This window comes from Lolium rigidum, chromosome 5 (assembly GCF_022539505.1).
Source record: "Lolium rigidum isolate FL_2022 chromosome 5, APGP_CSIRO_Lrig_0.1, whole genome shotgun sequence".
Taxonomy (NCBI): Eukaryota; Viridiplantae; Streptophyta; class Magnoliopsida; order Poales; family Poaceae; genus Lolium; species Lolium rigidum.
In genome coordinates, this window is record NC_061512.1 from 255,612,882 (window position 1) to 255,639,895 (window position 27,014).

The 27,014-nt window shown below is 47.5% G+C and overlaps 3 protein-coding genes and 1 non-coding gene across 4 annotated transcripts; 1 reads left to right on the forward strand and 3 right to left on the reverse strand.

Annotated features, from left to right (window-relative positions):
• Positions 1-983: 983 nt before the first annotated feature.
• LOC124654584 (trafficking protein particle complex subunit 2-like protein) lies at positions 984-4,169 on the reverse strand. Its single transcript, XM_047193582.1, has 5 exons — positions 4,055-4,169; positions 3,828-3,924; positions 2,063-2,141; positions 1,661-1,742; positions 984-1,284 (listed from the first exon to the last, which is right to left on the reverse strand). The coding sequence occupies exons 1-5, from the start codon at positions 4,085-4,087 to the stop codon at positions 1,144-1,146; spliced, it is 432 nt and encodes a 143-aa protein (XP_047049538.1). The 5' UTR covers positions 4,088-4,169; the 3' UTR covers positions 984-1,143.
• Positions 4,170-6,634: 2,465 nt separating this feature from the next.
• LOC124658459 (uncharacterized protein C106.07c-like) lies at positions 6,635-7,306 on the reverse strand. The gene has a single exon (XM_047196788.1). The coding sequence runs from the start codon at positions 7,293-7,295 to the stop codon at positions 6,900-6,902; it is 396 nt and encodes a 131-aa protein (XP_047052744.1). The 5' UTR covers positions 7,296-7,306; the 3' UTR covers positions 6,635-6,899.
• A 2,863-nt stretch (positions 7,307-10,169) lies between these two features.
• Positions 10,170-18,279, forward strand: LOC124652683. Its single transcript, XM_047191722.1, has 5 exons — positions 10,170-10,296; positions 10,661-10,779; positions 11,142-11,199; positions 11,312-11,389; positions 17,924-18,279. Exons 1-5 carry the CDS (start codon positions 10,176-10,178, stop codon positions 18,115-18,117), a joined length of 570 nt encoding a protein of 189 aa, XP_047047678.1. The 5' UTR covers positions 10,170-10,175; the 3' UTR covers positions 18,118-18,279.
• Positions 18,280-19,014: 735 nt separating this feature from the next.
• On the reverse strand, positions 19,015-19,087 carry TRNAA-AGC. The gene has a single exon. It is a non-coding gene; the product is annotated as a tRNA-Ala (tRNA).
• Between the last annotated feature and the right edge of the window lie 7,927 nt (positions 19,088-27,014).

Below are 27,014 nucleotides of genomic sequence, written 5' to 3' on the forward strand. Positions count from 1 at the left end.
CAGTTAAAAGATGGTCAAGTTAGCTGAGATTGATTGCACCGTTCGTCCAATTCCGCATGGATCATAGGTAGTTGTTTTTCCTTGGCATGGTTCAGATTGCAAGAGAGAATGTAAGTAGCTAAATGATTTATAGCACACATGTTCTCTTTGTTTCAAGAAATTTTATTGGAATTTTGGGTGATCGCATGGATTAAAACTGTACGTACTAGCTAGGAGCCGTGTCGGCACAACGGGAGCCGGGTCGGCCGTGAACTGTCGCGTCATTATTGGTCACTACACAAAGGCGTCTCGGATGCTACCTGTCTTTGATCCTTGCAGCAGCCACCCACGGTTCTCGCCGGTCACGGTACTGTATGAAATGCGCATTGTTACTTGTCACGCCAAGGTGCATGCATCGCCTCGCCACTCTGCAGGTTCTGCTCCTGCCGTTATGAAGAAAACCCAAGGTCACGCACTCGTAAACATCACAATGGTTGTCCCTAGTAAAATACAACCTCTGTTTTGGTTATTACTAGTATTCCATATGTTAAATTAAGATAATGCTGGGCCCGTCTGGTTTTGTTTTGAAAATCGTTTTGGAATTGTTTGGCTGGCTGACTAGTCTGACCAAGATCGGGTCAGGTCTAAGCCAGACTCACAAATATATGGAGTAGTTTTTTCTTGCTCAACGCAAAGAACATGCACTGGGCTCTAGATTCTAGGAGCATTAGGTGCATGGAAATTCTTGCCGGCTCCATCACCTGATGATGACAGGCAGAGGAGCTAGCACCAAATCACTATTCACTGCCGGTGCCTGGGCAGGAAAACTCTGCCCTGCAGCTGCTGCCATGCCGCTCACTGAACTTGCACTGGCAAGTGAAAAAGAGCCATTGCTATCTGCAGCTATGAGGAAAGGGGGGAGGCCAGGAGTGCAGAACACAAGCAGATGATGGAAGTAACAGCACAGAGTGGAGAACAAGTGCACTGAATTGAAGGGAGAAAAGCAGGGCACAATTTTTGTCAATAACAAGAACAGCCATATTCTTCCTTGAATATCAAACTAGCATCCAGTTCAACATACACACGGTACCGAATGGATAACTTGCTTGGGTAAGGGGGGAAATGCGCACAATGGTTGATCACGCGGTGGTTCGGATGCAGTGTTCAACCGGTTGTCCCTGAACCAAAGGATTTCACGATGGTGCTTACTCTTGCGCCAAAGCTTCTCGAGGCGATCTTCTTCCCGGGGACATGAAAGGGGTTCGAGACCGCGTCTACGTATGCGGCATGGAACTTCCTGAAAAACTGAGAAGACGAGATGACCGTGAGAATGTTCTCTATTTTTGGCAAGGCAAAGCAAAGTATGAGCTACATAGAATTTACTCACAAAGAAAGAGTTCAGTGTTAAGAGTATCATTTTAATACACAGCTATATACATATCATCAGGGTCTTGTGGGTTTGACTTATTCAGAAACTGGACTGAGAAAAAAATAACACATTCCACACTGTAAGCTATGACTTGGCATGACCAGCAAATTCATCAGAGCAGTCAAGGCTCAAGAAATAGAACAGCAGTATTCTAACAAAATATCTCAGCACTCGATCTTTCATATCCAATGGAACAAGAGATATACTTATCTTGCAGCTCTACTAAAAATAATAAAAAGTTGAAGAGCTTACATTTCGGGCATCTGCATCTTTCACATCAAGATCAGTTGTGACCATTAAAAATTTGACCTTTGTGTTTGTCAAATAGCCGTACCTACATATCATAGATTGTCATAGTTCATCAATTTGTAAACAGTAAGTGCTTTCAGCACTAATATTAACTTAGCAGTGAGGAGAAATATTTAAAAATAACTGACACAGTTAAGAATCTATTCGTAACTATTGAAGTTTTTTCTCACTTGACAAAACAATAATATTTCCGAAGTTAGAAGCAACTTCAGTTCTTTATGATTTAAAACAACTTATGGGACTCTGTAAAAACCAGTAACTGAACTATGAAACTTCAGTTAAAGGTAGAAACAGACAGGCAGTAAACGAATACTAGGTGATAACCAAAACTGCGAAGGGACTTACACTTTGTAGTTCTCAGTCGGATATAGAAGACCCAAGAATGTCTCATTCAGTGTAGGCGCGCTCCTTTTAGGATTGTTTACTGTCAGCGGAATGTATATGACAAAAATGTAAGATAGCCAACACAAGGGATCCACAAACAATATTAGGAATATGACTTGTATGAATTTTTTATGGCTTTGTTCTACATAATCAGACAAATAACCACGTGAATCAAATTCTTGACAACTCTAATGAGATGGATGCAACCCCCAAACTTATCGGGAATTCAGGACTCATCTGGAATAACTACATTTCTATGCACGCTTAAAGCTTTGCAACGCAAGAGAACCGAAGTTGATTCAATTTTTGCATTTGTAAGTTACGAAGCATCGATACTTTAAACTTCGCCATGTCCGCGTACAATACTTCACCGATACTCCGATACTCCTGATACTCGGGCGATACGCGTATCCCAGGAGTATCGTGTTTTCCAATTTAAAAAGAAAGAAAAAAATGCCGATACTCAGGCGATACGCGTATCCCAGGAGTATCGTCTATTCCTATTTAGAGAGAAAGAAAAATATACCCATACGCCGCTGGGGACGTTGTCGACACGGCTGAGACACAGGAAGCCCAGCTAAAGCTCACTAATAACCCTAATAACCAGTGCGCTCTCTATCTATTCGGTCAATTGACCATCACAGCGGATCAGGAGCGCTGCGCGCACCATGGCCGTTGCTGCAGGTCTTGCTTGCTTGCTGCCAGACTGTTTTGTGTGGTGCTCCTTGCTGCTGGTGCTAGGCGCTGCAGCCATTGATGTATTTTGCAAGCACGAATGGGCAGTATAATGATTGAGGAAATTGATGAGATGATCATTCGGCCATCGAGGACTTAAAACAGACATGGAGGCAACAAGTGGGACTGATTTTTCATAGCATTCAATTATTCTTTGTCTAAATCACATGGCAATTTATTAATTTTTATATGTATACTCGCCGTATCGCTGTATTGCTATTTCTAGAAATTGCCGTATCCCATGTCCCCGTATCCGTCTTGCCGTATCGGTGCTTCGTAATGTAACCATGGAATTTGAAGCTGCTCCTTTTTACACAAGGGGGGGTCACTTGTATAATCTGGCATATTATAATCAACATCCATTGAATTTTACAAATCAGAAATTCAATGCATCTAACCAAGATTTGACAAAAGATGAGTCAGAGTTGAGCTATCTCCAGGGCACTTGAATTAAGTCTAGCGATGCAGCCACACAATTATCAGGACCCATATGGAACGCCTACAGGTGTATGCACATCGAAAGCTATCCAAAGCAAAGCCTGAAAAAAACTAATCAAAGCAAGAGTGTGGAAGAAAACTGCAATTTTTTAATCCATAACCATGGAATTTGAAACTGCTTTTTTACTAGTGAGCCAAATTTGAGCTATCTCCGGTGCATTTAAATAAAGTTTAGCCAGTGAGATCGGTGCAACCACCAGAGTTATCAGTTATCAGGACTCATCAGGAACTCTCACGGCTCTACGCACATCGGAAACTATGCAAAGCAAGAGTGCCAAAGTTAATTGCAATTTCCGCATTCATAGAGCCATGCAACTGCTTCTTTTTACTCAAGGTAGATCACTCCAACGTGCCATGCAAATCAACACCCATTGACGATTCAATCTAGATTGCGATGCCTTTAACGAAGGATTTGGCAGGAGGCGAGTTGAATTCGGAGTGCATTTGACCTGAACTAACAGATGGATCTGGATCGCGATGGTAAGGCGCCTACCTCGCTCGTCGATGACGTCGAGGGAGCAGTGGACGACGTGGTGGAGCTTGAGGGCGTCGTCCGCCTCCGTGAAGCTCTGCAGGTACAGCGGGTTGTTCTGCATCGAGCGGCATGGGACAGAGAGAGGGGATCAGAGCTTTACTCTCGCCGGCGCCGACGAGGAGACAAGATCGGATTTTGCGATCTGAAGCGCGCGCGCGAGCTGGGGGAGAAGGGACGGTTCTGACCTGGTGGCCGACGACGGCGACGCAGACGATCATGTTTCCGCCGCGCGAGCTGGTCGGGGACGGCGCTGCCGGCCTGCCGTTGACGCGGCGACCGCTGAGACGGAGGCGCGCGGCGGATTGACGGAGGCTGTTCCCGGCTGGTTGCTGGAACGTGTGTGGGGAGGAGACGAAGGCCTATACTAGTGGGATCGTAGGGCCAACACAAACCTCTGGTCCGAGACGCACTAATCTTGATGCAATCTGTCTAGCTCCACTACATCTATATTCAGAACGAGTACTTCAGTACACAACTTTCACCACCAGATAATTCCCAAGAAAAAAAGGTTTCACCACCAGATAATTCCCAAGAAAAAAACGTTTCACCACCAGATAATGTGTATAAAATAGTGAACAGGTCATATCATCACAAACCATAGCACTGAGCAAACTCGAGCTGTTCATGAAGTACACTCTTGTCATCACAAACCAAAAACATTGATCAACAGAACATGAGATCGCAAGCTTGACAAATTTACTGGTTCTTGCATTCAGCATCACAGTGCTTATTTTGTTCTCAACAAATTTGTAGATGTTACAAAATCAGATAATGAGGTGCTGCTGCCTTGAGTTCAGAGGACAAAAGGAGTTCCTGCGTGTGAAAGTTTGTTGCAAGTGCATCCATCGGCTACCTGATAAAATTTCAGACAAGCGCGCCGACACCAAAAATGCAGATTGGAGTAATTTACAGTGTTGCCTCTTATCGCAGGATGCCCTGGAAGGTGGAAGAATCCTGGATGCAGCAATCTCCTAGAGCACTTGCGACGAAGACCTGTAAGAACAAGTATTATGAATTTCTGATGAGTACAAGCACCAAGCAGAGCAAGATACATATGCAGTGTCTGTGGAATAATATACGCAAAAAGTGTCTTTGACACATTGGCACCAGTGCTCCCTTCTATTTCAGATTTTTTAAAATTTCAAAACCTCACACTTCTGTGTCTCTAAAAATTATGGTGTTAAATATATAGATAGATGTGTACAGTATGGGTGTATGCAAAAAAATCCCGTTGAAAAATACATTGTATTTTAGGAAATATAAAAAAGACAAATTTATGGCAGTAAATGGTAGTACAATAGTATTAAAATAGTATGTCTTTTTATCAGAAATTTGTTTATTTTATATTTCTCAAAATTTAAAGTATTTTTTACCGAATTTTTTTGCGTAGACTCGTACTGTACATATCTATCTACACGTTTAATGCAATAATTTTTTTGGAGAAATAGAAGTGTGAGATTTTTTAAAAAAATAAAAAATCTGAAAGTGGAGGGAGCACTGGTGCCCATGTGTACCAAATCCCTATCCTAATATACGGGACATATATGTCCATGACATTATAAAACAGCATAGGGCAGTCTGTGGAATAGCTGTTCAATGTGCTGAACATATATGTCCATGGCATTATAATTTCATATAATTTACTAAAACAGGTACAGTTTGGTAATTTGAAGTGTTTGGACACCAGGGTTGGCCTCCGGTTGTCAGACATCTGCCCAGTGGTTGAACTGAGGGTGTTTCAACATGGCTCACAAAGATGATTATGATTCTGTTTAACTTCTGTACCGTACTACACTTTTGTTACAGAGAATGATAGACTGCTAGTGTAAAGCTCATTTGATTAAAAAAAAACTTTACACATATAACATTAACATACTTGGTTGCTGAGCACACTATGCCTAGCTTGAAAACAAAATATTGCATATAACATGAAGGGAGCTCAAGAACACTAAACAGTAACAGGACTCAAAGAAAGATAATATTAAGAGAAACATATGTTGGGCAAAGCCCTGATATGAAAATGTCATGACATTATATTCTGATAAATCACTAAAACAGGCATAACATGACTATTTTAAGAAGGTTCGTTCAACGCCATCGTTGGGCTCCAGTTTTCAGGCATCTGGACAGTGGTTAACTCCGAGGGTGTCTCAATTTAGCTCACAAACATGATTATGTTTCCAGTGAACTTCTGAACTGTACTCCAGTTTCGCATAAGAAAATGGCAATGTAAAGCTCCTTTGACAAAACATTTTAAAGGTACAACACTAACACATTAAGTTACTAAACCTGCTATGCCTAGCTTGAAAACTAAAGTTATTTGTGGAGAAAGCATAAGAACACTATGTTAGGTAGCCCCTTATATGCACCTAGAAGGTTTAGAATTTGTTGCTTGGCATTCCGATAGTTGCGCTCAAAAGAAAGCTGCATGGCGATTCAGATTCTATTATAACTTCTTATGCATTGACATGGTATTATACAGTGAGGCTGTTCAATGGTAACTGATTTCTGTTCATAAATATACAGAAAAAATAAAGAATATAACATCAAGACAAATAGATACCCAAAGCACTGTAGTTTGTTCAAACGCTGAGTATACAAATGAAAAAAAAAAGTATCTTCAAATTGAGAAAGAGCTTTCTGATTCCATTGCAAAGATACCAATCCCAACAATACTAAGTTCACAGAATCTCTCACAGCTAAATAAATTGTATGGTAATCAAATATCAAATTATGCTATAACTTCTTATGCATTGACACAGGTGTTGAGAATTCAATTGTTTTATAACACACTGTAAGGTCGTTCGACGTGAAGTGAATTTCAGTTGGAAAATACATCCGAAAAAAGAGAAAATAACACAAAGACAGAAGCTTCCCAATTCCATTGCAAAGTTACTGATCTCAAAAAACTGTACTATGATTCACAGAATCTCCCACAGCTAAATCAACCGTACAGCAGGGGCGTTGATTCCAGCTAGGCGACGGTGAACTCGTAGAGGGGAATATCGAAGTCAATGATGGGCTCACAGGTCAGGTCTTGAGGCTCTTGACGAGCTTCCAGCGGGCGAGGAGCCTGGCGATGGGCGGCGTGAGCGCGATGGTGATGGGGATCCTGACGGGGATGAGGGCCTTGTTGCAGAGGAGGGCGAGCGCGAGCGTGCCGCCGCTGGAGGCCACGAGCTCCCCGGTCCGGTTGCGCGTGGGCGCCGGCGCCGGCTCCTGGCCGCCGGCGGAGGGCGGGGCCTCGTCCCCGGTGGAGACGCCGGTGGAGATGCCGATCTTGCGGAAGACGGCGTCGACGTCGACGTTGTTGTTGATGGCGACGTAGAGGCCCGTGGCGGTGGCGGCGGAGACGGAGAGGTGGACGCCGAGGGCCACCTTGCCGTACTTCCTCCCGAGGTCCTTCATGCGGGCGGTGAACGCCATGGCTGCCGCCGGCGGCGGCGAGGCTGGGGTGCGAGGAGGCGCGGTTTAAGATTTCGCGGCGGCGGCGGCGGTGCGGCGGGCTAGGGTTTTGGTCGGGCGGTGCGGCGGATCGGCGGCGGATAAAAGAGACGTGGATCCGAGTGCGTGCGTGGCCTCGTTTTTCTTTCTTGGAGAACCAGGCTATGGTCGGATACGGCACGGGGTACGTGTACCCCAAGAAGTACGCTTTCCCAACTGAGTTTGCGTAATCCAACACCTTTTTCCTCAAACGTACTTGTCCCCAAGGACCCACCCAGATTATTCATTAACTAGACGGTGGGTACATTTTACACTAAGGATCTCAAAAAAATTACAACTAGGCCTACAATTTTACACAAAGCACCCTTCAAAACAATTAGAGAAACACGATCGAGTTCAAGAACTACTTCGCCGAAGATATGCCTCCGGACGCAGTCCCTGTCGGCACCGAGGACGGTACCACATGGGTCAGCACTGACGTCGATTTTTGCTCCAAGGCAATAGAAGATCATCCCTTTACAGAGAAAGAAGAGGCTTGAGCCAAAATGATAGAGCATGGCGAGGCCATCCGGCCATCCCCATGGCCTAAGATAGAAGTGGCCAAACAAAGCCACATCTTGGAAATCACCACAGAACATGCAGAATCTTGACCTTCTCGTGGTAGGTTTCCGGTCATCCACCACCACTGGTCACCAGTGATCCCTCTTCCTCTCTCTCGCCAACAAGGCCAGCCAAGAGAAGATCAAGAACACGAAGCTTGTCGATGTGGAGGAAAATACGCTTGTTGAAGGAGCTTACATCAAGATCCTCCGTCTTCATCGTCCTCCACGAAAGCTTGCAAGAGGAATCCATCAGCATTCGTCCCTTGATGCATCCAAACACAGGGATGTAAAAGCTCAACAAGACCTTATTGGGAAGATCATCAGCTTCGTCTCCTCTGCTTGCGTTGGCTCCCACCACCACAGCCATGCAACAGTGAAGATGAGAACTAGGATACACTAGATCTGGTCGGAGGGATCATGCACCCTAATCTTAGGCACCGCTAGGGGACACGACCTAGACCTACTGTACAACAGACCACGGCTGGCACATCCCCTCAGCCAACTCCAATCGGCAGCGCTGATGGAAGCGGCCTCGGTTCGGCATGGAGCTCTCGACAAAGCTCTCAAGTTACCATAGAGAGAGAGAGAGAGAGAGAGAGAGAGAGAGAGGAAGGGGATAGAATGTGCATTTCTCTCTCAAGGATACTTGAAGACAATGTGTTGCAGCATGTGGAACAACAACGCCTAAATGTACAAGTATGCAACTACATACACAACCAATAGGATCCGGGTTTTTTACTTATGTGATGCCTTCTTAAATCACAGATTCATATGGTACATAATACACCACGTTTATCTTTTGCCCTTTTTGTTGTCATCCGTTCTGCATGATAAGAGGGAGCCCATACCTAGACACTAGTGTGATGAAGTTCATGGGCATGTGAACATACTGGGAAAAGAGTGAGAAGGAAAACATTCTAATGATAGTCGACATCATTGTCTGCACCTCGGCCATGGCATAGTTCCTCCCAATGCATGGGCATGACCCATGTAAGAATGCCAACAACACATGTGTGTGCTTGGCAACCCTCGGGTAGCTTTCTCAAACCTCACGGGGTTGAGCTCGTCAGCGTCTAGGCCCCATATGTCCTTGCTCCGATGGAATATCACAAACGGAAATGTCTTCATGGTTCATTTCAACACTTTGATGTTTCCTAGTATTGTGTCAGAACCATCATCCTTGTAAAGAAAGGTGCATGGCTATAGAGTCTTAGTGTCTCGAGGAGGAACGTGTTAAGCTGCATTGGTGTGCACAAGGAGATGAAAGAACTTTTACTTTTATGCTAGTTTTTTTTTTGCCAAGGACATCAATGGTGGGGGCATCCTTACATTAATACATTCTCTTAGATTTTCCTCCCTCAACTTCTATTGCCATCATGGATAGCTACCAAGTAGGAACATCACCCAAATGAGGAGGCTGACACTTGTGTCCTGCCCCTGTAGCAAAGGAGATCTTAATTTCATCGATAATCTCATCAGTGCTCAGTGCTTTTAAGTGTGGAATGAAAATAAGCACACACACGAACAACCATCTAACCGTTAGTTTGAACTCCTAGGATCAGTCCATCAGTAAGAAAAAGTTTCCCTTTTTGCCATTCAGCAATGGAATGTAATAGTTCGATGGTATTGATGGTCCAACCATTAATTGGAATGTCTATCGTGATAAACCGTGTGATTTGAGCCTCCAATTTCAACATGCGTACCGTTACCATCATCCCAATCAGGTCATCTCCATAGACACCATTGCAATTTGAGCCTTTATCAATTGCATGACCTTTCTCGTCAAAAACTTGTGTAGTTTTCACAACCTAATATGATGGTGAGTTGGTGGATACCCGTTCATGAAAGGAAAATTTTAGCTAGTTTCATATGATCAGGATCCAATAGAGCGCTACTCTGTTATTTGATTTTTTGTCTGGTCTGATTAGATGAAAAATATTAGTACAACGTGAGCACATAGACAAAAAAATAAAATAACATAGATTCAAATGGAAAACACAGGAAATGGAATGGAAAGAGAAAAAAAAAAGGTTTATCCTAGCTAGCGAGCAAGGAAAAAAGAACGAGAAACTTATCCATCCGGCGTCGTCGCCGAGCGGGCCGGGCCCCACCCCGCTGTAGGACACCAACTGCACAGTCGCTCGTCATCAGTCCGTCGCCGTCTCCGTCTCCGTCCTCTCTCCCCCCTTCCACGCCAGTCCAGAAGCCACCCTGCCGCCGCCCGCGCCCCCGCCCCAGTTCAACCCGACTCCAGGCCCGCATGGCCTTCGCCAGCTCGCTCCTGCCCGCGCCGGCCTCCCGCGTCCGCGCGGGCCCCGCCTTCACGGCGGTCAACAGGAAGGGCGGCGTTTCGCTGCGGCGCCGGGGAGCCCGGCTCGGAGGTATCTATGCTTCGCCCAGCTCGTGCTTAACGTAATTGCCACGTGTACTCAACAAGTCAAAGATTGATTCTTTCGCTTCGATTCGGAGCGAGGTACACTGAATTTAGCTGCGATGTTCAGATGTCTGTACCTGACAGTGCATTAGTCTTTGTTTGCTGCACTGAAGTTAGTGGATTGCTCAACATCCTCGGCTCTGTACTTAGCAGGTAGAAATCTGGTGATTCGGAATCAAACTGCAAGCTAACAGCACTTGCCAAGAAAAACTGAAAGCGTCCTTATTTGTTGTTTATGTTCGAAGAGGTAGGATGGATGGTTGAGCTGAGACCTGCTGTCTGACGTTTGCTTCCTGTTTGTTCTGTACCAGTTAGGGCTGAAGTTAACGAATCTGGAAGTGCTTTAGCGATTGATGCCCTCTCCCAGGTTAAGCATGTTCTGCTTCCGATCACTGACCGCAACCCTTACCTCTCAGAAGGTACAAGACAGGTGTGTTTCCTCTTTCCCGATATTCATCAGTTTGCTGTTCGTTACTTCGTTGATAATTGAGTGTGTAGAAGATATGTATACATTGATGGAATGTTAGCGGCTTAAGCTAAGCTTATCACGAGCTGCGTTGCTGCTTGATCCGCAGCAGCGGGGGCAAAGGATCAAGCGCTTTGACTTTGCTTTGTCCCCCGGGATCCACCACAGGTTGGGTTTGAGAGCCGTGTGATGGGTATTTCCAGGGCAGTTTGATTTAATCTTCAGCGGAACAACTTAGCTGACCATTTTAACTTTATCGTTCATTTTTACTTGCTCTGTATAGACTTGAAATAGTCGCTTATCCATAATGGCTGTTGATGTACCAGGCTGCAGCAACAACCACTTCTCTAGCAAAGAAGTATGGTGCAAACATTACAGTAGTTGGTATGATCTCAATTTCTTTGAAACATTTCCCTTCCTTTGCTTAATTAATTGCGCATATTCAGTGACATAGTTTAAGTTCTGCTGCATTATAAATCTATACTCTTCATTTCAGTTATTGATGATAAGCCCAAGGAGTCATTCCCAGAGCATGATACTCAAATGTCAAGCATTAGATGGCACCTTTCTGAAGGTTAGAACCATTTCACTTATTCTTTTTTTGAGAAAAGGGAGCTGCATTGCATTAAGACAAGGCACTCTCAGATGACATGAGGTTTACAACCAAGTCTGGGGGGTTAACAGCCCACACCTTACACACTTTATTCTCGCAGCTAAACTTTGCTAAAAAGATGCGCTACACCATTACCAGTACGGCGCACATGCCTAATGGAGTGATCAACGAAGCCTTGCAGCATTGACTTGATTTCTTCCACCAATGGCCCATGTAGAGACTGATCAGTTTCACTGCTCCGTAGCTTTGTCACCGCCCCAAGGCAATCCGACTCCAAACACACCTTCCGAATATCCTTTTCCTTTGCTAATATCAGTGCTCACTTGCAAGCTGGAAGTTCGATACGCTCAGGATCCGATATGGAGGTGAAGAAATGGCCTTCCCCGGCAACGAAACTGCCATGATGATTCCTTAGAATCACACCGCTTCCACCATATCCTTCCTTTACCGAAAAAGCTCCGTACGTATTAGCCTTACACCGGTGGCTGCCAGTGCTGCACCACCTTAGAGGATTCACGGACGCTGCCTTGCACAACACCCAGCCACTCCTCGATCATGAAAATAGAGCGTCTCACAATGTCAGATGGAGCAGCTATCTGGACATCACCCCTTGCGTCATTTCTAGCTAACCAAGCTTGGTAAATTACCATCACACAGATGCTTAGCTCTTTATCATTCAGCTTCCCTAGCCAGTCAAGGACCCATCCATGCAGCTCCCGGTGCCCTCGAACCGTGTTACCTGGTGATGCGGCCTAAGGCCACGTGGGTTGCCCGATCTCACGAATTGACCGAGGGAAAGGCGGGGGAGAGGAAGAACACGAAGAACACGATGAACACACGCGAACGCACGCAACACAACCCTATACAATTCCGGTTTACTCCCGATAGCCCGAACCACTATCCCGATAGAATCTCTCAAGGGAGAGACACACGGTAGAATCCCCGAGAGGAAGATCGGTATACGATCGGTGGAATCACACGAGTGAGAGACCGGTGGTAGAATCACAAGTGTGAGAGACTAATCATATAAGGAGTGCCTTGTACAATAGATTATGGTAATCTAAGGAGGGGGTTTCCCTAATCCCAAAGGGATGGTGGAGGCATGAGCCTAATTCTCTCAAGTTCATTCCTTTCTAATGAAGGGGGAGGTGGGAGCCTATATATAGGGAGCCACTAAGGAGGGGTAGTTTAGGCATACAAGGGGGTACATGGGACTTGGCCCGAATTGACTTGGACACATAGGGGGGGCGGATTGTCTCGCCTTAGTGGGGCGGATAATCCGAGCAGTCGTGCTTCATGCGCCGTCTCTTCCTGGCGACCTCGGGCGCTCTTCTTCCTTCTTCTCTTCCATGCCTCCGTGACCTCGGGTTTGAGTGTGGTTCTTGTCGTTGAAGCACATGATGAAGCGAAGAACGTAGGTCGGGCTACATCATCTCCCCCCACTTGAAAAAGAGTCGTCCTCGATGATGAGTCTTCATGAAGGTGTAGAGGAGGTAGATGAAACCAACGCTTGAATGTCCCTTCACTTGTCAAGAGCCCTATGAATAGCACAAGAAAAGCAAAGGAGCAATCAAAGCGTAGCCAAAGTTCAATGTATTTAGGAAGAGGGCGCAAGTAGAAGGAGGTCACCTTATCAAAGTGTCGGTGTGCTCTCATTGAGAGATCTTGTGTAGTGGAAGTGTGCGGCAGAACCACTCATTGGAGCTCACTTGTATCATGCTCTCAAGAGCTCTTTTTGTCAACTCGTGCTCAATCGAGGTTGACATTGGATTTTGGGTACCTACACACACCATAGGCAAAACAAAGAACGTGTGTGCATGGTATATGAACACATCATCCATCATGATGTTCCATTTCTTTTGCACATCACCATTAGCGTTAAGCCAAGCATCATAATAGATATGGTGAATATGCGGAGTAAACATGGGAACATGATCAACATGGATATATGCAAAGTCTCCAAAATTTGAGAGAGCTATGGGGGCAATCTCATTTACAAGCATATTAACACTATTGCAAGCCAAGCATTGGAAAGAGAAATTGTTCATCATTTTGGTTGCATTAATGGGAGAATATTGCAAGCATGTAGCACAAAACATGTTCAACATTTGATCATTGTTGTCGACAAACCTAGGTAAAGAGCAATTGTTCGGCAAGGTTGTCACAACACAAGCATCATTATCAACATTGCAAGCAATACATGGAAAAGAGAAATTGTTCGACATATTGCAAGCAATAGGATAGAAATCGAAACACTCATAGCATGGCATGGTCATGTTATCACAAGCAATCAAGTCCACATGATCAACAATGTTGGTATCAAGCAAAGCATCACATGGGAAAATGAAAGAAGCATATGACATAGCATTTGTATCATCAAGATCATGCATGCACTCATCAATCTTCATGTCCACTAGTGGGATCATGGCATCATCAACACCCATATAGGTACCTTTGTAGTCCCGCTCATATGAGGTAGGTGTTGTGGAAGAGGTAGGCTCGATGTGGCCTCCATGTTCATCTTCAAGTAAGCATGGTGTGATATCATCATCTTCATGCACCATGTACATCTTCTCCATGATCGGCGTCTCGTCATCCATGGTACCTAATGAGACACAAGAGAACACACTAGAGGTAGAGGGTAAGTTGTTAGAACTTGAAATGGCCTCACATGACCTATCAACTACCACTCTCATCTCACTTGGTGTATCGCTCATGCTCTCGAAGTGGAGGCACTCAAGCTCACATATGGTGGAATCGCTCATCTCACATATAGTGGAGTCGCTCATCTCACATATAGTGGAGTCCCTCATCTCCATGGCGATGGCGTCGTCGATGTACGAGCAACCTAGCAAAGAGGGAGACAACACAAGAGGAGTAGAGGCTAAGTTGTTAGAAATCAAAGTGTCCTCACTCAACTCATGGTGTGTGTCACTCTTGCTCTCAAGGTATTTGAAGTATGCGTTGCACTCGGCTTTATCTTTGGGTGTCATTTGGGCTTCTCGAGCATCTAACTCGGCGAAGTATGCTCTCATCTCGGCTTGCTCTTGTGGGGTCATCATGTATATCTCTCACTAGGAAGGTGTATATGTATGTGGTGGAAGGAAAGCTACACAAGTATCCCACCTTTCAAGAAAGTATCGGAAAAATGGTTCAAGTCAAGAGCAAAGCTAAAATGTATCGGGGTTACTCACACACACACTCAAAGCACACGCAAAAGGCTAAGAAACACTATATGTGGTGGGTAAGGGGTGGATAGCAAACGAAAAAGATCAACGGAAAAGTCTATTGTCAAATGTGGGTAAGATCCAAAGTCAAATGTCAAAAGTGGTGATCTATGTCAAGGAAACACGGAAACACACACAAGAAGAACAATGGGGTTAGCGCGACCAAGGAAGTGAGCAAGTGACAAAGATGGTCCTAACGAAGACTATATGCTCGATGTCACGCCAACACAAGAGAGACCGTAGCTTGGTTGCACAAGAAAGAAGCAACAAGATTTGCACAAATGCCACTCTTCTCTTTTCTCTCTTAGTGCTCACAAGCTTTGCACTTCTCGGTATCGGTGGACACACACTCTTTTCTATTTTTTTTTCTTTTCTCTTTTTTTTTTCACTTTTTTTTCTATGCTTAGAAACTTTCTTTTTCTCTATGTATATGTCACACTTTTTCTTCTTTTGTGTATCTTTCTCACCGAGCTTGCTTCGGAGCTTCGCTCAACACAACGCACACACACCCTCTCACGGTCGTGACACTTGTGCAATGCTTCGCAACGCTCGGAAAGCCACTCTCAATGGGATAGGTACGCAAAGGAAGAATGGGGCTACAAGGAATAGGGGAGGCAAGTTATACCTATTGACGTTAGGCGGTGTCAAGCACACGAACTTGCGATGATGGTGATGACGATGGTGTCGAAGATGCGCCGGAATCCGTGGTGCCAACGGTGTCGTCGCGGTGTTGATGTAGGCGCGGAAGCGGAATAGACAACCGATGCACTCCAAATCGGAAACCGAGCAAAATATGTCAATGCCCGAAAAGTTGGGTCAAAACGAGCGGTCAAAAGTTGGGCTCCAAAAATCGTCAAAAATTAAAGGTGGGCTATGTAGAATATTTAGAGGATGATGTTAAAATTTGGAGTCAAACGGGTGCCGGAAAGTTGTCAAAATTTGGGGCAAAAAGATGGGTCAGAATTAGACGAAACTTGAGCAGCACATGCGCAGAAGTATACAGGGGCGGCAGTGCCGGTATTTTCCCAGCGGCAGTGCCGTGGTGCTGCGGCCGGTAGTGCCGGTCAGATCGGCCCGGCAGTGCCGGTTCAGAATTTTCTTGCGCGAGTGGAAATCAGAGGAATCAGGGCGCGCGTGGTGATGCTGCTTGCTGCGTGCGAGTGAATCGATTTGGAGGCCGGCAGGTTGACCAAGCGGAGCAGGGGGTGGACTTGGCGTTGATCGGAGCTGGCGTTGGGGCTGGAGGCGGCCCGGCCGGTGATTGGAGCTGGGGGCGGCGTGGCGTTTGCCGTGGCGGCGGCAGGCGGCCCAAGGCGCGGGCGAGCGGAGGTGGAGCGGATGCGCGCGGGGCTTGGGCGTGGTTGTGGCCTGACGTGGAGATCGAGCGGAGGCAGGGGGTGCGGGCTTGCTTGGAGGCGGGCGGCCCGTGGGCGTGCAGCTGGTGGTGGCTTTTGGCGCGTGAGGCGAGCGGAAGCTGGGGCCAGGCGGAGGCGCTATGCGGCGGCGTGGTGGTTGGCCTGGCGCGCGGGCGGAAGCTGGGCGGAGCAGCAACGGAGGTGGGTCGGCGGCCTGGAGCAGCGGAGGTGGGGATGGGCGAGCGGCAGTGCCGCGCGGGACTGGCTGGCAGTGCTGGTGGGCCGGCAGTGCCGGTGAAACGGGCCGGCAGTGCCGGTCGAGCACGAACTGGACGAACAGGAGGACGAACTGGGCGGAAAATTGACTCACAAATCCGTCGATTGGAGGCGAAATACAAGGAATTTGACCATGAAATTTTGCAGGGATGTGGATCAGCCACTAAGACAACAGATCTGTGGACCAAAACCACAAAAAACTCAACAAATCCAGAGATCCAAATTCGAGCTATTTTTTGGGGCAAAATTTTTTGGGAATTTTTTTTTGGGTGAAATTGGTGAAATTGGAGGGTCAAATTCGTGGCAACCTTTGCTCTGATACCATATGATGCGGCCTAAGGCCACGTGGGTTGCCCGATCTCACGAATTGACCGAGGGAAAGGCGGGGGAGAGGAAGAACACGAAGAACACGATGAACACACGCGAACGCACGCAACACAACCCGATACAATTCCGGTTTACTCCCGATAGCCCGAACCACTATCCCGATAGAATCTCTCAAGGGAGAGACACACGGTAGAATCCCCGAGAGGAAGATTGGTATACGATCGGTGGAATCACACGAGTGAGAGACCGGTGGTAGAATCACAAGTGTGAGAGACTAATCATATAAGGAGTGCCTTGTACAATAGATTATGGTAATCTAAGGAGGGGGTTTCCCTAATCCCAAAGGGATGGTGGAGGCATGAGCCTAATTCTCTCAAGTTCATTCCTTTCTAATGAAGGGGGAGGTGGGAGCCTATATATAGGGAGCCACTAAGGAGGGGTAGTTTAGGCATACAAGGGGGGTACATGGGACTTGGCCCGAATTGACTTGGACACATAGGGGGGGCGGATTGTCTCGCCTTAGTGGGGCGGATAATCCGAGCAGTCGTGCTTCATGCGCCGTCTCTTCCTGGCGACCTCGGGCGCTCTTCTTCCTTCTTCTCTTCCATGCCTCCGTGACCTCGGGCTTGAGTGTGGTTCTTGTCGTTGAAGCACATGATGAAGCGAAGAACGTAGGTCGGGCTACATCACCTGGGCCACGAAGTTGCAGCCCTGTTAGTTGGCGAGCACTTTCCCAAATAGCCACAGCATGCGGGCATCTCCAGAACCTGTGAATTAACGTCTCCTCGCGATTGCACATGATACATTTAATACCCTCTTTAATTTGCCTCCTTTGCAATTCCTTGCCAACCGCTAAACCATTCTGGATGAGTCTCCATACGTGGATTTTTGCCTTGCCTGGGACATCTGCCGCCCAAAGGGCGAGCCAACCTTATGCTCGTCACAGTTCGACCCTTCCCTTCGCTCCTTATCACTGTTTAACTGCACTTTCAAGTGGTATGCCGACTTGACACTAAATATCCCGTTTTTGGTGTAGTTCCAAGCCATGTAGTCATCAGTTCCAGTTCCAGTTCGACCTACAGGAATTTTCAGTATGAAGGGCATTGTAGCCACGCCTTACAAAGTTCTCAAAACATTAGCGGACAGCTCACGGCAGCAAGATAACCACCCAAACCTTCTAACCACACATTATAGACCCAATAGGAAAACATAACCTTTCCGAAGGTTATCCCCATATCATTCATCACCGCTTGTTTCTGAGTCGTGGTGCCTTTTCGTAACGGCGTACTGATATCCATTCTTCTGTCCAGGTGGATTTACAGAGTTTGGGTTGATGGAGCGCCTTGGAGAAGGAAAGAAGCCGACGGCTATCATCGGAGAGGTCGCAGATGAGCTGGAGTTAGACCTGGTTGTCCTTAGCATGGAAGCAATCCACTCTAAGCACGTTGACGGGAATTTGCTTGCTGAATTCATCCCCTGCCCCGTTCTGATGCTCCCCCTCTGATCAGCTTTGCTGTCTGTTGTTTTTTGAGATGAAATTTCCGACTGTTTCTTGGATACGACGATACATTCGGGTTAGCTAATGGTTCTACCTTGTACGCTGCTGTCATGTTAGATTTGTGATTCTGTGAATATTTGCAGGAACATTAAGTGGTTTCTTGCTGAATTCTGCTGTGCCATGTTGCCATTTTCATCAATCTCACAAGATATGCTGCTGCCTGCTGCTGGAAATTGTATTATGCAAAGAACAAGAAAGGATTTGTGTAGGCTATAAAGAAGCAATGGAAGGAAATAAAAAAATTGAAAAATATTTGGAGATGTGATTCTGTGAAAATTTCCATGAACATTAAGTGGCCCCTCTCTGAAATCTGATGTGCCATGTTCTTGCTGTCATGTTAGATTTGTGATTTTGTGAATATTTGCATGAACATTAATTGGTTTCTTTCTCAAATCTGTTGTGCCAAGTTGTTGTTTTCATCAATCTGACGAGATATGCCGCTGCCTGCTGCTTGTGCTGGAAATTGTACCATGAAAAGAACAAGAAAAGGATTTGTGTAAGCAATGGAAGGAAATACAATATTTGGAGATGTGATTTTTTTAAAATCACATATATATATAAAGCTAGCAAGCTGCCTCATTAAAAAAAATTCAGTCCCCTTTGGTACCCTGGTAAGGAAATGAGTGTCAAAAACTTGCAGCCACACATTAAGATCCCATACAATCAGCCTGAAGGCTGTGTTCTAAAAAATCCGGATATGTTGGAGATGTGATTCTGTGAAAATTTCTATGAATATTAAGTGGTTCCTCTGAAATCTGATGTGCCATCACGTGATACTGCTTTCATCAATCTCACGAGATATGTTGCTGCCTAATAAAAATAACAAAAAGAATTAAAAAAATTTGGAGATGCGGGGTATCGATCCCCGTACCTCTCGCATGCTAAGCGAGCGCTCTACCATCTGAGCTACATCCCCTTGTTGTTATAAATAATGAAGTACTAGAATTAATACTCTTTACCGGAAAAAGAAAGATGATATACCAAGTACACATCGGCCTCTTTTTTTTTTTTGCGAGGAGTACACATCGGCCTCTTCTAATAATCGAATGCTTGTTAGACATGTATTCCGTATCGGTTATGGTATAGTATATTACTCCGTATACGTCTTATTGTACGTCATCGTGGGGGCTTTTCCCACGCTATATTAACACGTAACAGAGCCTAGGTAGAGGACTAGAGGGCATCGTTCTCCCACAACACCGACATCGGCGACATGGTAGAGCTAGCCTTTTCCTACGTCTAGCGATATTCGCGCCGTCACGATCGGCCGACTCTCCCAAAAATTTCCCGTCGATCACGATTTCAAAAAAAAAAAAAAAAAAAAAAAAAATCCTTCACGCCGCTGATCACGATCAGCTGCTGCTTTGATCTTTCATCTAAGTCAATCACGATCGGCGTGGTTCCAGAAGTCCTTGTCCAAGACGTACGCGCCGGTCACGATCGGTCCAAAATTCTCAAGTCCCTGCGGCCGGTTACGATCGGTACCAGAGATCATTGTCCCAGTCGCCAATTAGAGTTAGGATTAGGATTAGGATTAGGGTTATAATCGGTCTCAGAAATTTCCGTCCAAGGTCGCCGGTCGAGATCGGTTGAAGCATGTCGTCCTCCTCCTCTGCAGCTGCTGCGACGGCCATGGCAGCCGCCCTTGGGCGCCTTCTACAGAGAAACTTACAAGAGACAACTTCCAATTTTGGAAGATGCAAGCTCTCCCTGCGATTCAAGGCGCCCAAGCCATGGGGTTGCTCGATGGTTCTGACGCCCCGCCGCCGCAAAACCTTGAAGAAGATGCTGAAAAACAGAAATCTGCAGTTACTAATGGTGCCTATGCTGTGTGGCTTGCCCCTGATCAAGCAGTTTTTAGTTACTTGATCAAAGGCTTCTCCCCGGATATCCTCGCACAAGTTTTTCGAAAGAGCATATATTAATATCATGGAGATAACAATTACATGTAGCCTCTGCAACAACATTATATCCAAGCAGCCAAAAAAAATAGAGAAGAATTACAGAAAAACAAAAGTCCCACTATAGAGATCGAAAACCTGACACCACCAAGACAACACCAGAGGATCAGCTTCTCCATAAGCGACGTCTTCAAGAAGAAAACAATGCCCAAACGTTGTCGTCGTCCGGTTTTCACCCTGAAGAAAGTCCTCCCTATCAAAACAATGTCTTCAACAAGAACATTGCCAGGCACAACCAATTAAGGCCAGACCTTTGAATTTCGCCCTGAGAGATAGAACCCTGAACTTCTCATGTGCAGTCGCCCCCACATACAAGTCGTTGTTTGAAGACACGAAACTCCAAGCCAATTCCACCTCACCACCAAGATCTGACCACAATTGCTCTTCCATTGATCTCGGCTTTTCTGACCTTCTCCACCAGCACCATGGAAAGAAAACGAGCTCCATGATATTAACAGTCAGCAGAGCTTCGAAGCACTCCCTCTGAAACATAACGGTCAGATAAAAAACATGGGTGCGCCCGACCGAAAATACCCAATCCATTAATCTTCAGGCATTGATCGCACAATGAATTTCACCGGGAGGATCTTCCAGAACACGACAATCTAGCCAGCCCAGTGGAAAGAAGCTTCCGACCGGTCTTCACTTGGCACGAGAGGAACCCTAGGACAACCACCTTTATTAGGCAGAACGGTAGGCCCCCTCGCCGCCGCCCGCCAGTCGACCTCATCGATGGAAAGAGGAAGCCGCCACCGACCATAGATCCGTTGATGAGCCATCCGCCGCCACCCCCCAAAACCGAAGAAGTCCATAAGGGGGCGCAGAGGACTCACCGGCCACCACGGGAACCGCAGCCTACGGGGCCACCCCCGGCAACCAACGCCGTGGCGCACGGAGCCGAGATCTGTTAGACTGTATATAATAGCTTCCGTATATGTACATGTATTGTAACTCTTGTACTCTTGTACACTATAAATATAAACCAACGCCAACCCTATTGGGTGTCGAGCGTTCCCCAAATCCTTTGTTTCACATGGTATCAGACTAGGTTTAGGTCATATCTTCCGCTGCCAACACCAGCGCCGCCGCCTCCTCCTCGGCCGCCGCCGCGATGCTCCCTGCTGCCTCGACCACCTCCACCACCGCCGCGATGGCCTCCTCCTCGTCGCGGCCCCTTGTGTCGCCGTTCCTTGCGGCGCTTCTCGACGGCCGCACGCCGCCACCGCTTAGCGGCGCCCCGATCTCCACCTCGGCTGGTCTCTACATGGGTGCCACCCCTCGTGCTACGTGGCCGTTCGCCTCGGCCGCCACGTCGGTGCCCGCCGTGGTCGGGACGCTCCCTCTGTCGGCCGCTTCACCATCCCCCGGCGTGGCCGGACCGATCGCGGTCCCTCCTTCGTCGCTGGGCGTGACTGCTCCGGCCCCCACGTAGGCTCCAGGGACTTCTGCCCTGGCCCCGTTCGTCGCTGCTCCGGCGCCCGCCCCCTCGTCAACCGCTGCCCTGGCTACGTCACCCATACCGTATGGTGCGGGACTCTATGGGCAGCCCCTTTTCTACGGCGCCCCGCCCATGGCCTATGGCGTCCACTCCCCACCTCCGGCCTCGGCAACGCCCTCGGCTGCCTATGTGCCGCCTGCTCCTATCACCCATGAGGCTGGACCCGTGCGTGATCCGTCGCCCGTACATCTGGCACACCTTGTGACAGTCAAGTTGAACCCCGATAACTACTTGGTGTGGCGAGCTCAAGTGCTCCCCCTTCTGCGCAGCTACTACCTTGACGGCTATGTTGATGGCACCGTCCTGTGTCCACCGCCTATGGTGCATGTGCTTGATCCTGATGGTACACCTATGGCACTCCCAAACCCGGCTCATCGGCAATGGACGGCGCAGGATCAGGCTATTCTCAGCGCTATCCAGTCTTCTCTTATGCCGACTGTGGCGGGCATGGTCCTCTTTGCTGCCACCTCGCACCAGGCCTGGAGTACCCTTGATGCCAGTTTCTCTTCTCAGTCCATGGCGTGGTCCATGGCCATTCGCAATAAACTTGGTGATCTCAAGAAACTAGATAAATCTGTGACGGCTTACTACAATGAGGCTAAAGAGCTGGCTGATATATTGTCTTCCATTGGTCAGCCCCTTCGTGATTCTGAATTCATCGGGTATATCCTCAAGGGTCTTGGCGAGGACTATGAATCTCTTGTGGAGAACGTTGAAGGGCGAGATAGTACTAATCCGATTAGTGCCCATGATCTGTATGCACGTCTCCTAAACACGGAGCAACGCCTCGGAGCTCGCAGCCCGGATGGTCCATCCTTTGACGCATCCGCCAATGCTGCGTACCGCGGCGGACGCAACCAGCAGCAGCCTCGCCCGCTCAGCAGGTCTCTTCCGCAGCCACCCAAGCAGCCGGCCTCGCAGCCGCGCCCCGCGACCACGACGGGTGGACGTGGCCGGTCATGGGTGTGCACCACATGCGGTACCAAGGCACCCTGCCAGCTCTATGGCATTGCAGGCCACCTCGCCTCCCGCTGTCATCGCCGCTTCAAGCAGGACTTCTTGGGCATTGGGAACGACGGTAGCGACAATGAGAAGCAAGCTGCCCTTGCGACTCATACACACGGGTCTACTACAACCTATCCCGTCGATGCGACTTGGTACATGGACACTGGTGCTTCTGATCACCTGACACATGAGCTCTCTAGGCTCAACCCTCGGGAGACCTACGCCGGCCACGACCAAGTCCGTACTGCCGAAGGCACAGGTATTCGCATCTCCCATGTTGGCCAGGCATCGCTTCTTTCACATACCTCTAGACATGTTCATCTTCGTAATGTTATTCGTGTTCCCTCGGTCACTCGTAATTTTCTTTCGGTTAAAAGGCTTACCATTGATAATAATGTCTTTGTTGAGTTTCACCCGTTTCATTTTTTGTCAAGGACCGAGTTACCCGGGACGTGCTTCTTAGAGGTCGGAGTCGTGATGGTCTTTATGTGCTAGATGCCCCTGCCGCCCCCGCCGCTCCTACCGCCCCTCGGGTCTTCAGTGGTGTGCGTGCCGCCCCCTCACAGTGGCATGCTCGCCTTGGCCATCCTGCTACCCCAGTTGTTCGCCATGTGCTCCGTCGCCATGATCTACCTTTTGTGTCTAGTACTACAACACCAGCAATTTGTGATGCCTGTCAACAGGGCAAGAGTCATCATTTACCTTTTTCTGAGTCTACTCATATAGTTACAGCTCCTCTTGAACTTGTGTATTCGGATGTGTGGGGCCATGCCCAAACTTCGACCGATGGTCATAATTATTATGTCAGTTTCATTGATGCTTATAGTCGCTTTACATGGCTGTATTTACTTAAGCGTAAGTCTGATGTGTTTACTGTCTTTCTTCAGTTCCAGGCACATGTTGAGTGCCTCCTCAAAACTAAAATTGTTCACGTACAGTCGGATTGGGGGGTGAATACCGTAACCTCAACACCTTCTTTCAGACTCATGGGATAGCTCATCGTGTTGCTTGCCCTCATACACATCAGCAAAACGGTGTCGCTGAACGCAAGCACCGCCACATCGTTGAAACTGGTCTCACCCTGTTAGCTCATGCTTCTGTGCCTTTTCGCTTTTAGAGCGATGCTTTCACTACTGCATGTTATCTCATCAATCGCTTGCCCACACGTCTTCTTAGTATGACGTCTCCAGTTGAGCTTCACTTCCATGAGCCACCTGACTATAACTTTCTAAAAGTTTTTGGGTGTGCATGCTTGATAAGGGCTAAGCCCAAGGGTGTGCCCGATCTTCACGGATTTGGATGGGATTCGTGGGGGAGGTGGAAGAACACGAAGAACGTGGGTGGAAAGCGGGGTGGATCGAAGATACAAACGCAACACACACACACACAACCGGTTGTTCTTCGTTGGCCCGATACACCAATCCAATGGAATTGCAAGAAAAAGACCCACAAGGAGTAGAATCCCTCACAAAAGATTGGCAATAGCAATTGATAGAGTTCCAAAGAGGAAAAGAGTGCAAATAGATAGAATTGCAAAAGCAAAAGATCCAAAACACTAGAATTCCTAGAATGGAAGAGATCAACTACCTAGAAGAGTAGATAACTTCGTAGATTGGTAGATCTAGAAGGGTTTCCTGCGGGAAGGAGCATAGCTCATGTTTTCTCTTACATCAAGTCTTAATCTCAGATCTGAGCCAACAAGGCTATTTATAGTTGGTGGGGCGAAGGGGTAAGTTACTTGCTGAATCGGCCAGTTTTGGTGCTGAAACACGTATGGGCGGAAGTTCCGGCCTCAGGGGGCGGAAGTTCCGGTCGGGCGGAAGTTCTGGTCGTCTTGGGTGGAAGTTCCGGCAGGATTCCCTGTAGACAGCATCTTGGCGGCATCTGGGCGGAAGTTCCGGTCCTGAGGGCCGGAAGTTCCGGCCTAGTTCCGGAAACTGTCGATTTCCTTGCAGCACTATCCAGTGTTGTTTTGACGTGTTTCCGGAACAAGGGCGGAACTTGGGCGGAAGTTCCGGTGGTCGGAAGTTCTGGTCGCTCGGGGCGGAAGTTCCGGCTGGATGCTTCATCTTGGGCGCTTGCTTGTGACGGTAAAGCACACGTCCGTTGGGAACCCGAAGAGGAAGGTGTGATGCGTACAGCGGCAAGTTTTCCCTCAGTAAGAAACCAAGGTTATCGAACCAGTAGGAGCCAAGAAGCACGTTGAAGGTTGATGGCGGCGGAGTGTAGTGCGGCGCAACACCAGGGATTCCGGCGACAACGTGGAACCTGCACAACACAACCAAAATACTTTGCCCCAACTTAACAGTGAGGTTGTCAATCTCACCGGCTTGCTGTAACAAAGGATTAGATGTATAGTGTGGATGATGATGTTTGCAGAAAACAGTAGAGCAAGAATTGCAGTAGATTGTATTCGATGTAAAAGAATGGACCGGGGTCCACAGTTCACTAGTGGTGTCTCTCCATAAGATAAATAGCATGTTGGGTGAACAAATTACAGTTGGGCAATTGACAAATAAAGAGGGCATGACAATGCACATACATGTTATGATGAGTATTGTGAGATTTAATTGGGCATTACGACAAAGTACATAGACCGATATCCAGCATGCATCAATGCCTAAAAAGTCCACCTTCAGGTTATCATCCGAACCCCCTCCAGTATTAAGTTGCAAACAACAGACAATTGCATTAAGTATGGTGCGTAGTGTAATCAACACATACATCCTTAGACATAGCATTGATGTTTTATCCCTAGTGGCAACAGCACATCCACAACCTTAGAACTTTCTGTCACATCGTCCCGCATTTAATGGAGGTATGAACCCACTATCGAGCATAAATACTCCCTCTTGGAGTTACAAGTAACGACTTGGCCAGAGCCTCTACTAGTAACGAAGAGCATGCAAGATCATAAACAACACATAGATAGATTGATAATCAACATAACATAGTATTCAATATTCATCGGATCCCAACAAACGCAACATGTAGCATTACAAATAGATGATCTTGATCATGTTAGGCAGCTCACAAGATCCAACAATGATAGCACAAGAGGAGAAGACAACCATCTAGCTACTGCTATGGACCCATAGTCCAGGGGTGAACTACTCACACATCACTCCGGAGGCGACCATGGCGGTGAAGAGTCCTCTGGGAGATGATTCCCCTCTCCGGCAGGGTGCCGGAGGCAATCTCCTGAATCCCCCGAGATGGGATTGGCGGCGGCGGCGTGTCTGGAAGGTTTTCCGTATCGTGGCTCTCGGTACTGGAGTTATTATCGACGAAGGCTTATGTAGGCGGAAGGGTAGGTCAGGGGGCGCCACAAGGGGCCCACACGCTAGGGCCGCGCGGCCCCAGGCCTGGCCGCGCCGCCCTACTGTGTGGCCGCCTCGTCGCCCGACTTCGTTTCCCTTTCGGACTTCTGTAAGCTTCGTGGAAAAATAAGATCCTGGGCGTTGATTTCATCCAATTCCGAGAATATTTTCTTACTAGGATTTCTGAAACCAAAAACAGCAGAAAACATCAACTGGCTCTTCGGCATCTCGTTAATAGGTTAGTGTCGGAAAATGCATAAAAATGACATAAAGTATGTATAAAACATGTGTGTATCATCATAAAACAAGCATGGAACATAAGAAATTATCGATACGTTGGAGACGTATCAGCGCTGGAGGGCATCTGGGAGGCATCTGGCCGGAAGTTCCGGTCCTGGGGGGCGGAAGTTCCGGCTGGGGCGCTGGGATTCCATCTTCTTCATTTCCAGCTCCCTCTCCATTGGCTTGGTCGCCATGGCTTGCGTCTTGACCGATGTACCTGATTGAACACAAGGTATTTGCATGAAGTAGCATGCCATCCAAAGAGGTATCAAATGTATACGTGGAAAGGAGCGAATTCACCTCTTGGTGTATGGCTTGGGCTCGAGCTCCTGTCATTGGGCCACGAGGAGGGCTTGTCGGTCTTGATGTAGTGTCGACCTTGGGTGGGGCTACATCATCTCCCCCCCCCCCCCTTGGGAAAGAGTCGTCCTCGACTCTATGGGCTCTTCATCTTCATGGTATGGTGAGAGGTCGGACACATTGAATGTGTTTCTCACCAAGTACTTGGACGTTGGTATGTCGATGACATAGGCATTGTCGTTGATGCGCTTGAGGACCTTGAAGGGACCATCGCCTCGGGGCTTGAGCTTGGAGTTTCGTTCTTGAGGGAAGCGGTCTTTGCGAAGGTGTAACCACACTAAGTCTCCTTCCTTGAAGATCCTTGCCTTCTTCTTCATGTTGAGTCTAGTGGCTTGCCAAAGGACTTGTTCCTCGATTGTTGCCCTTGTGTCTTCATGTATTGGGCTCGCTTGTCGATGTTCATGTTTACTTGTTCAT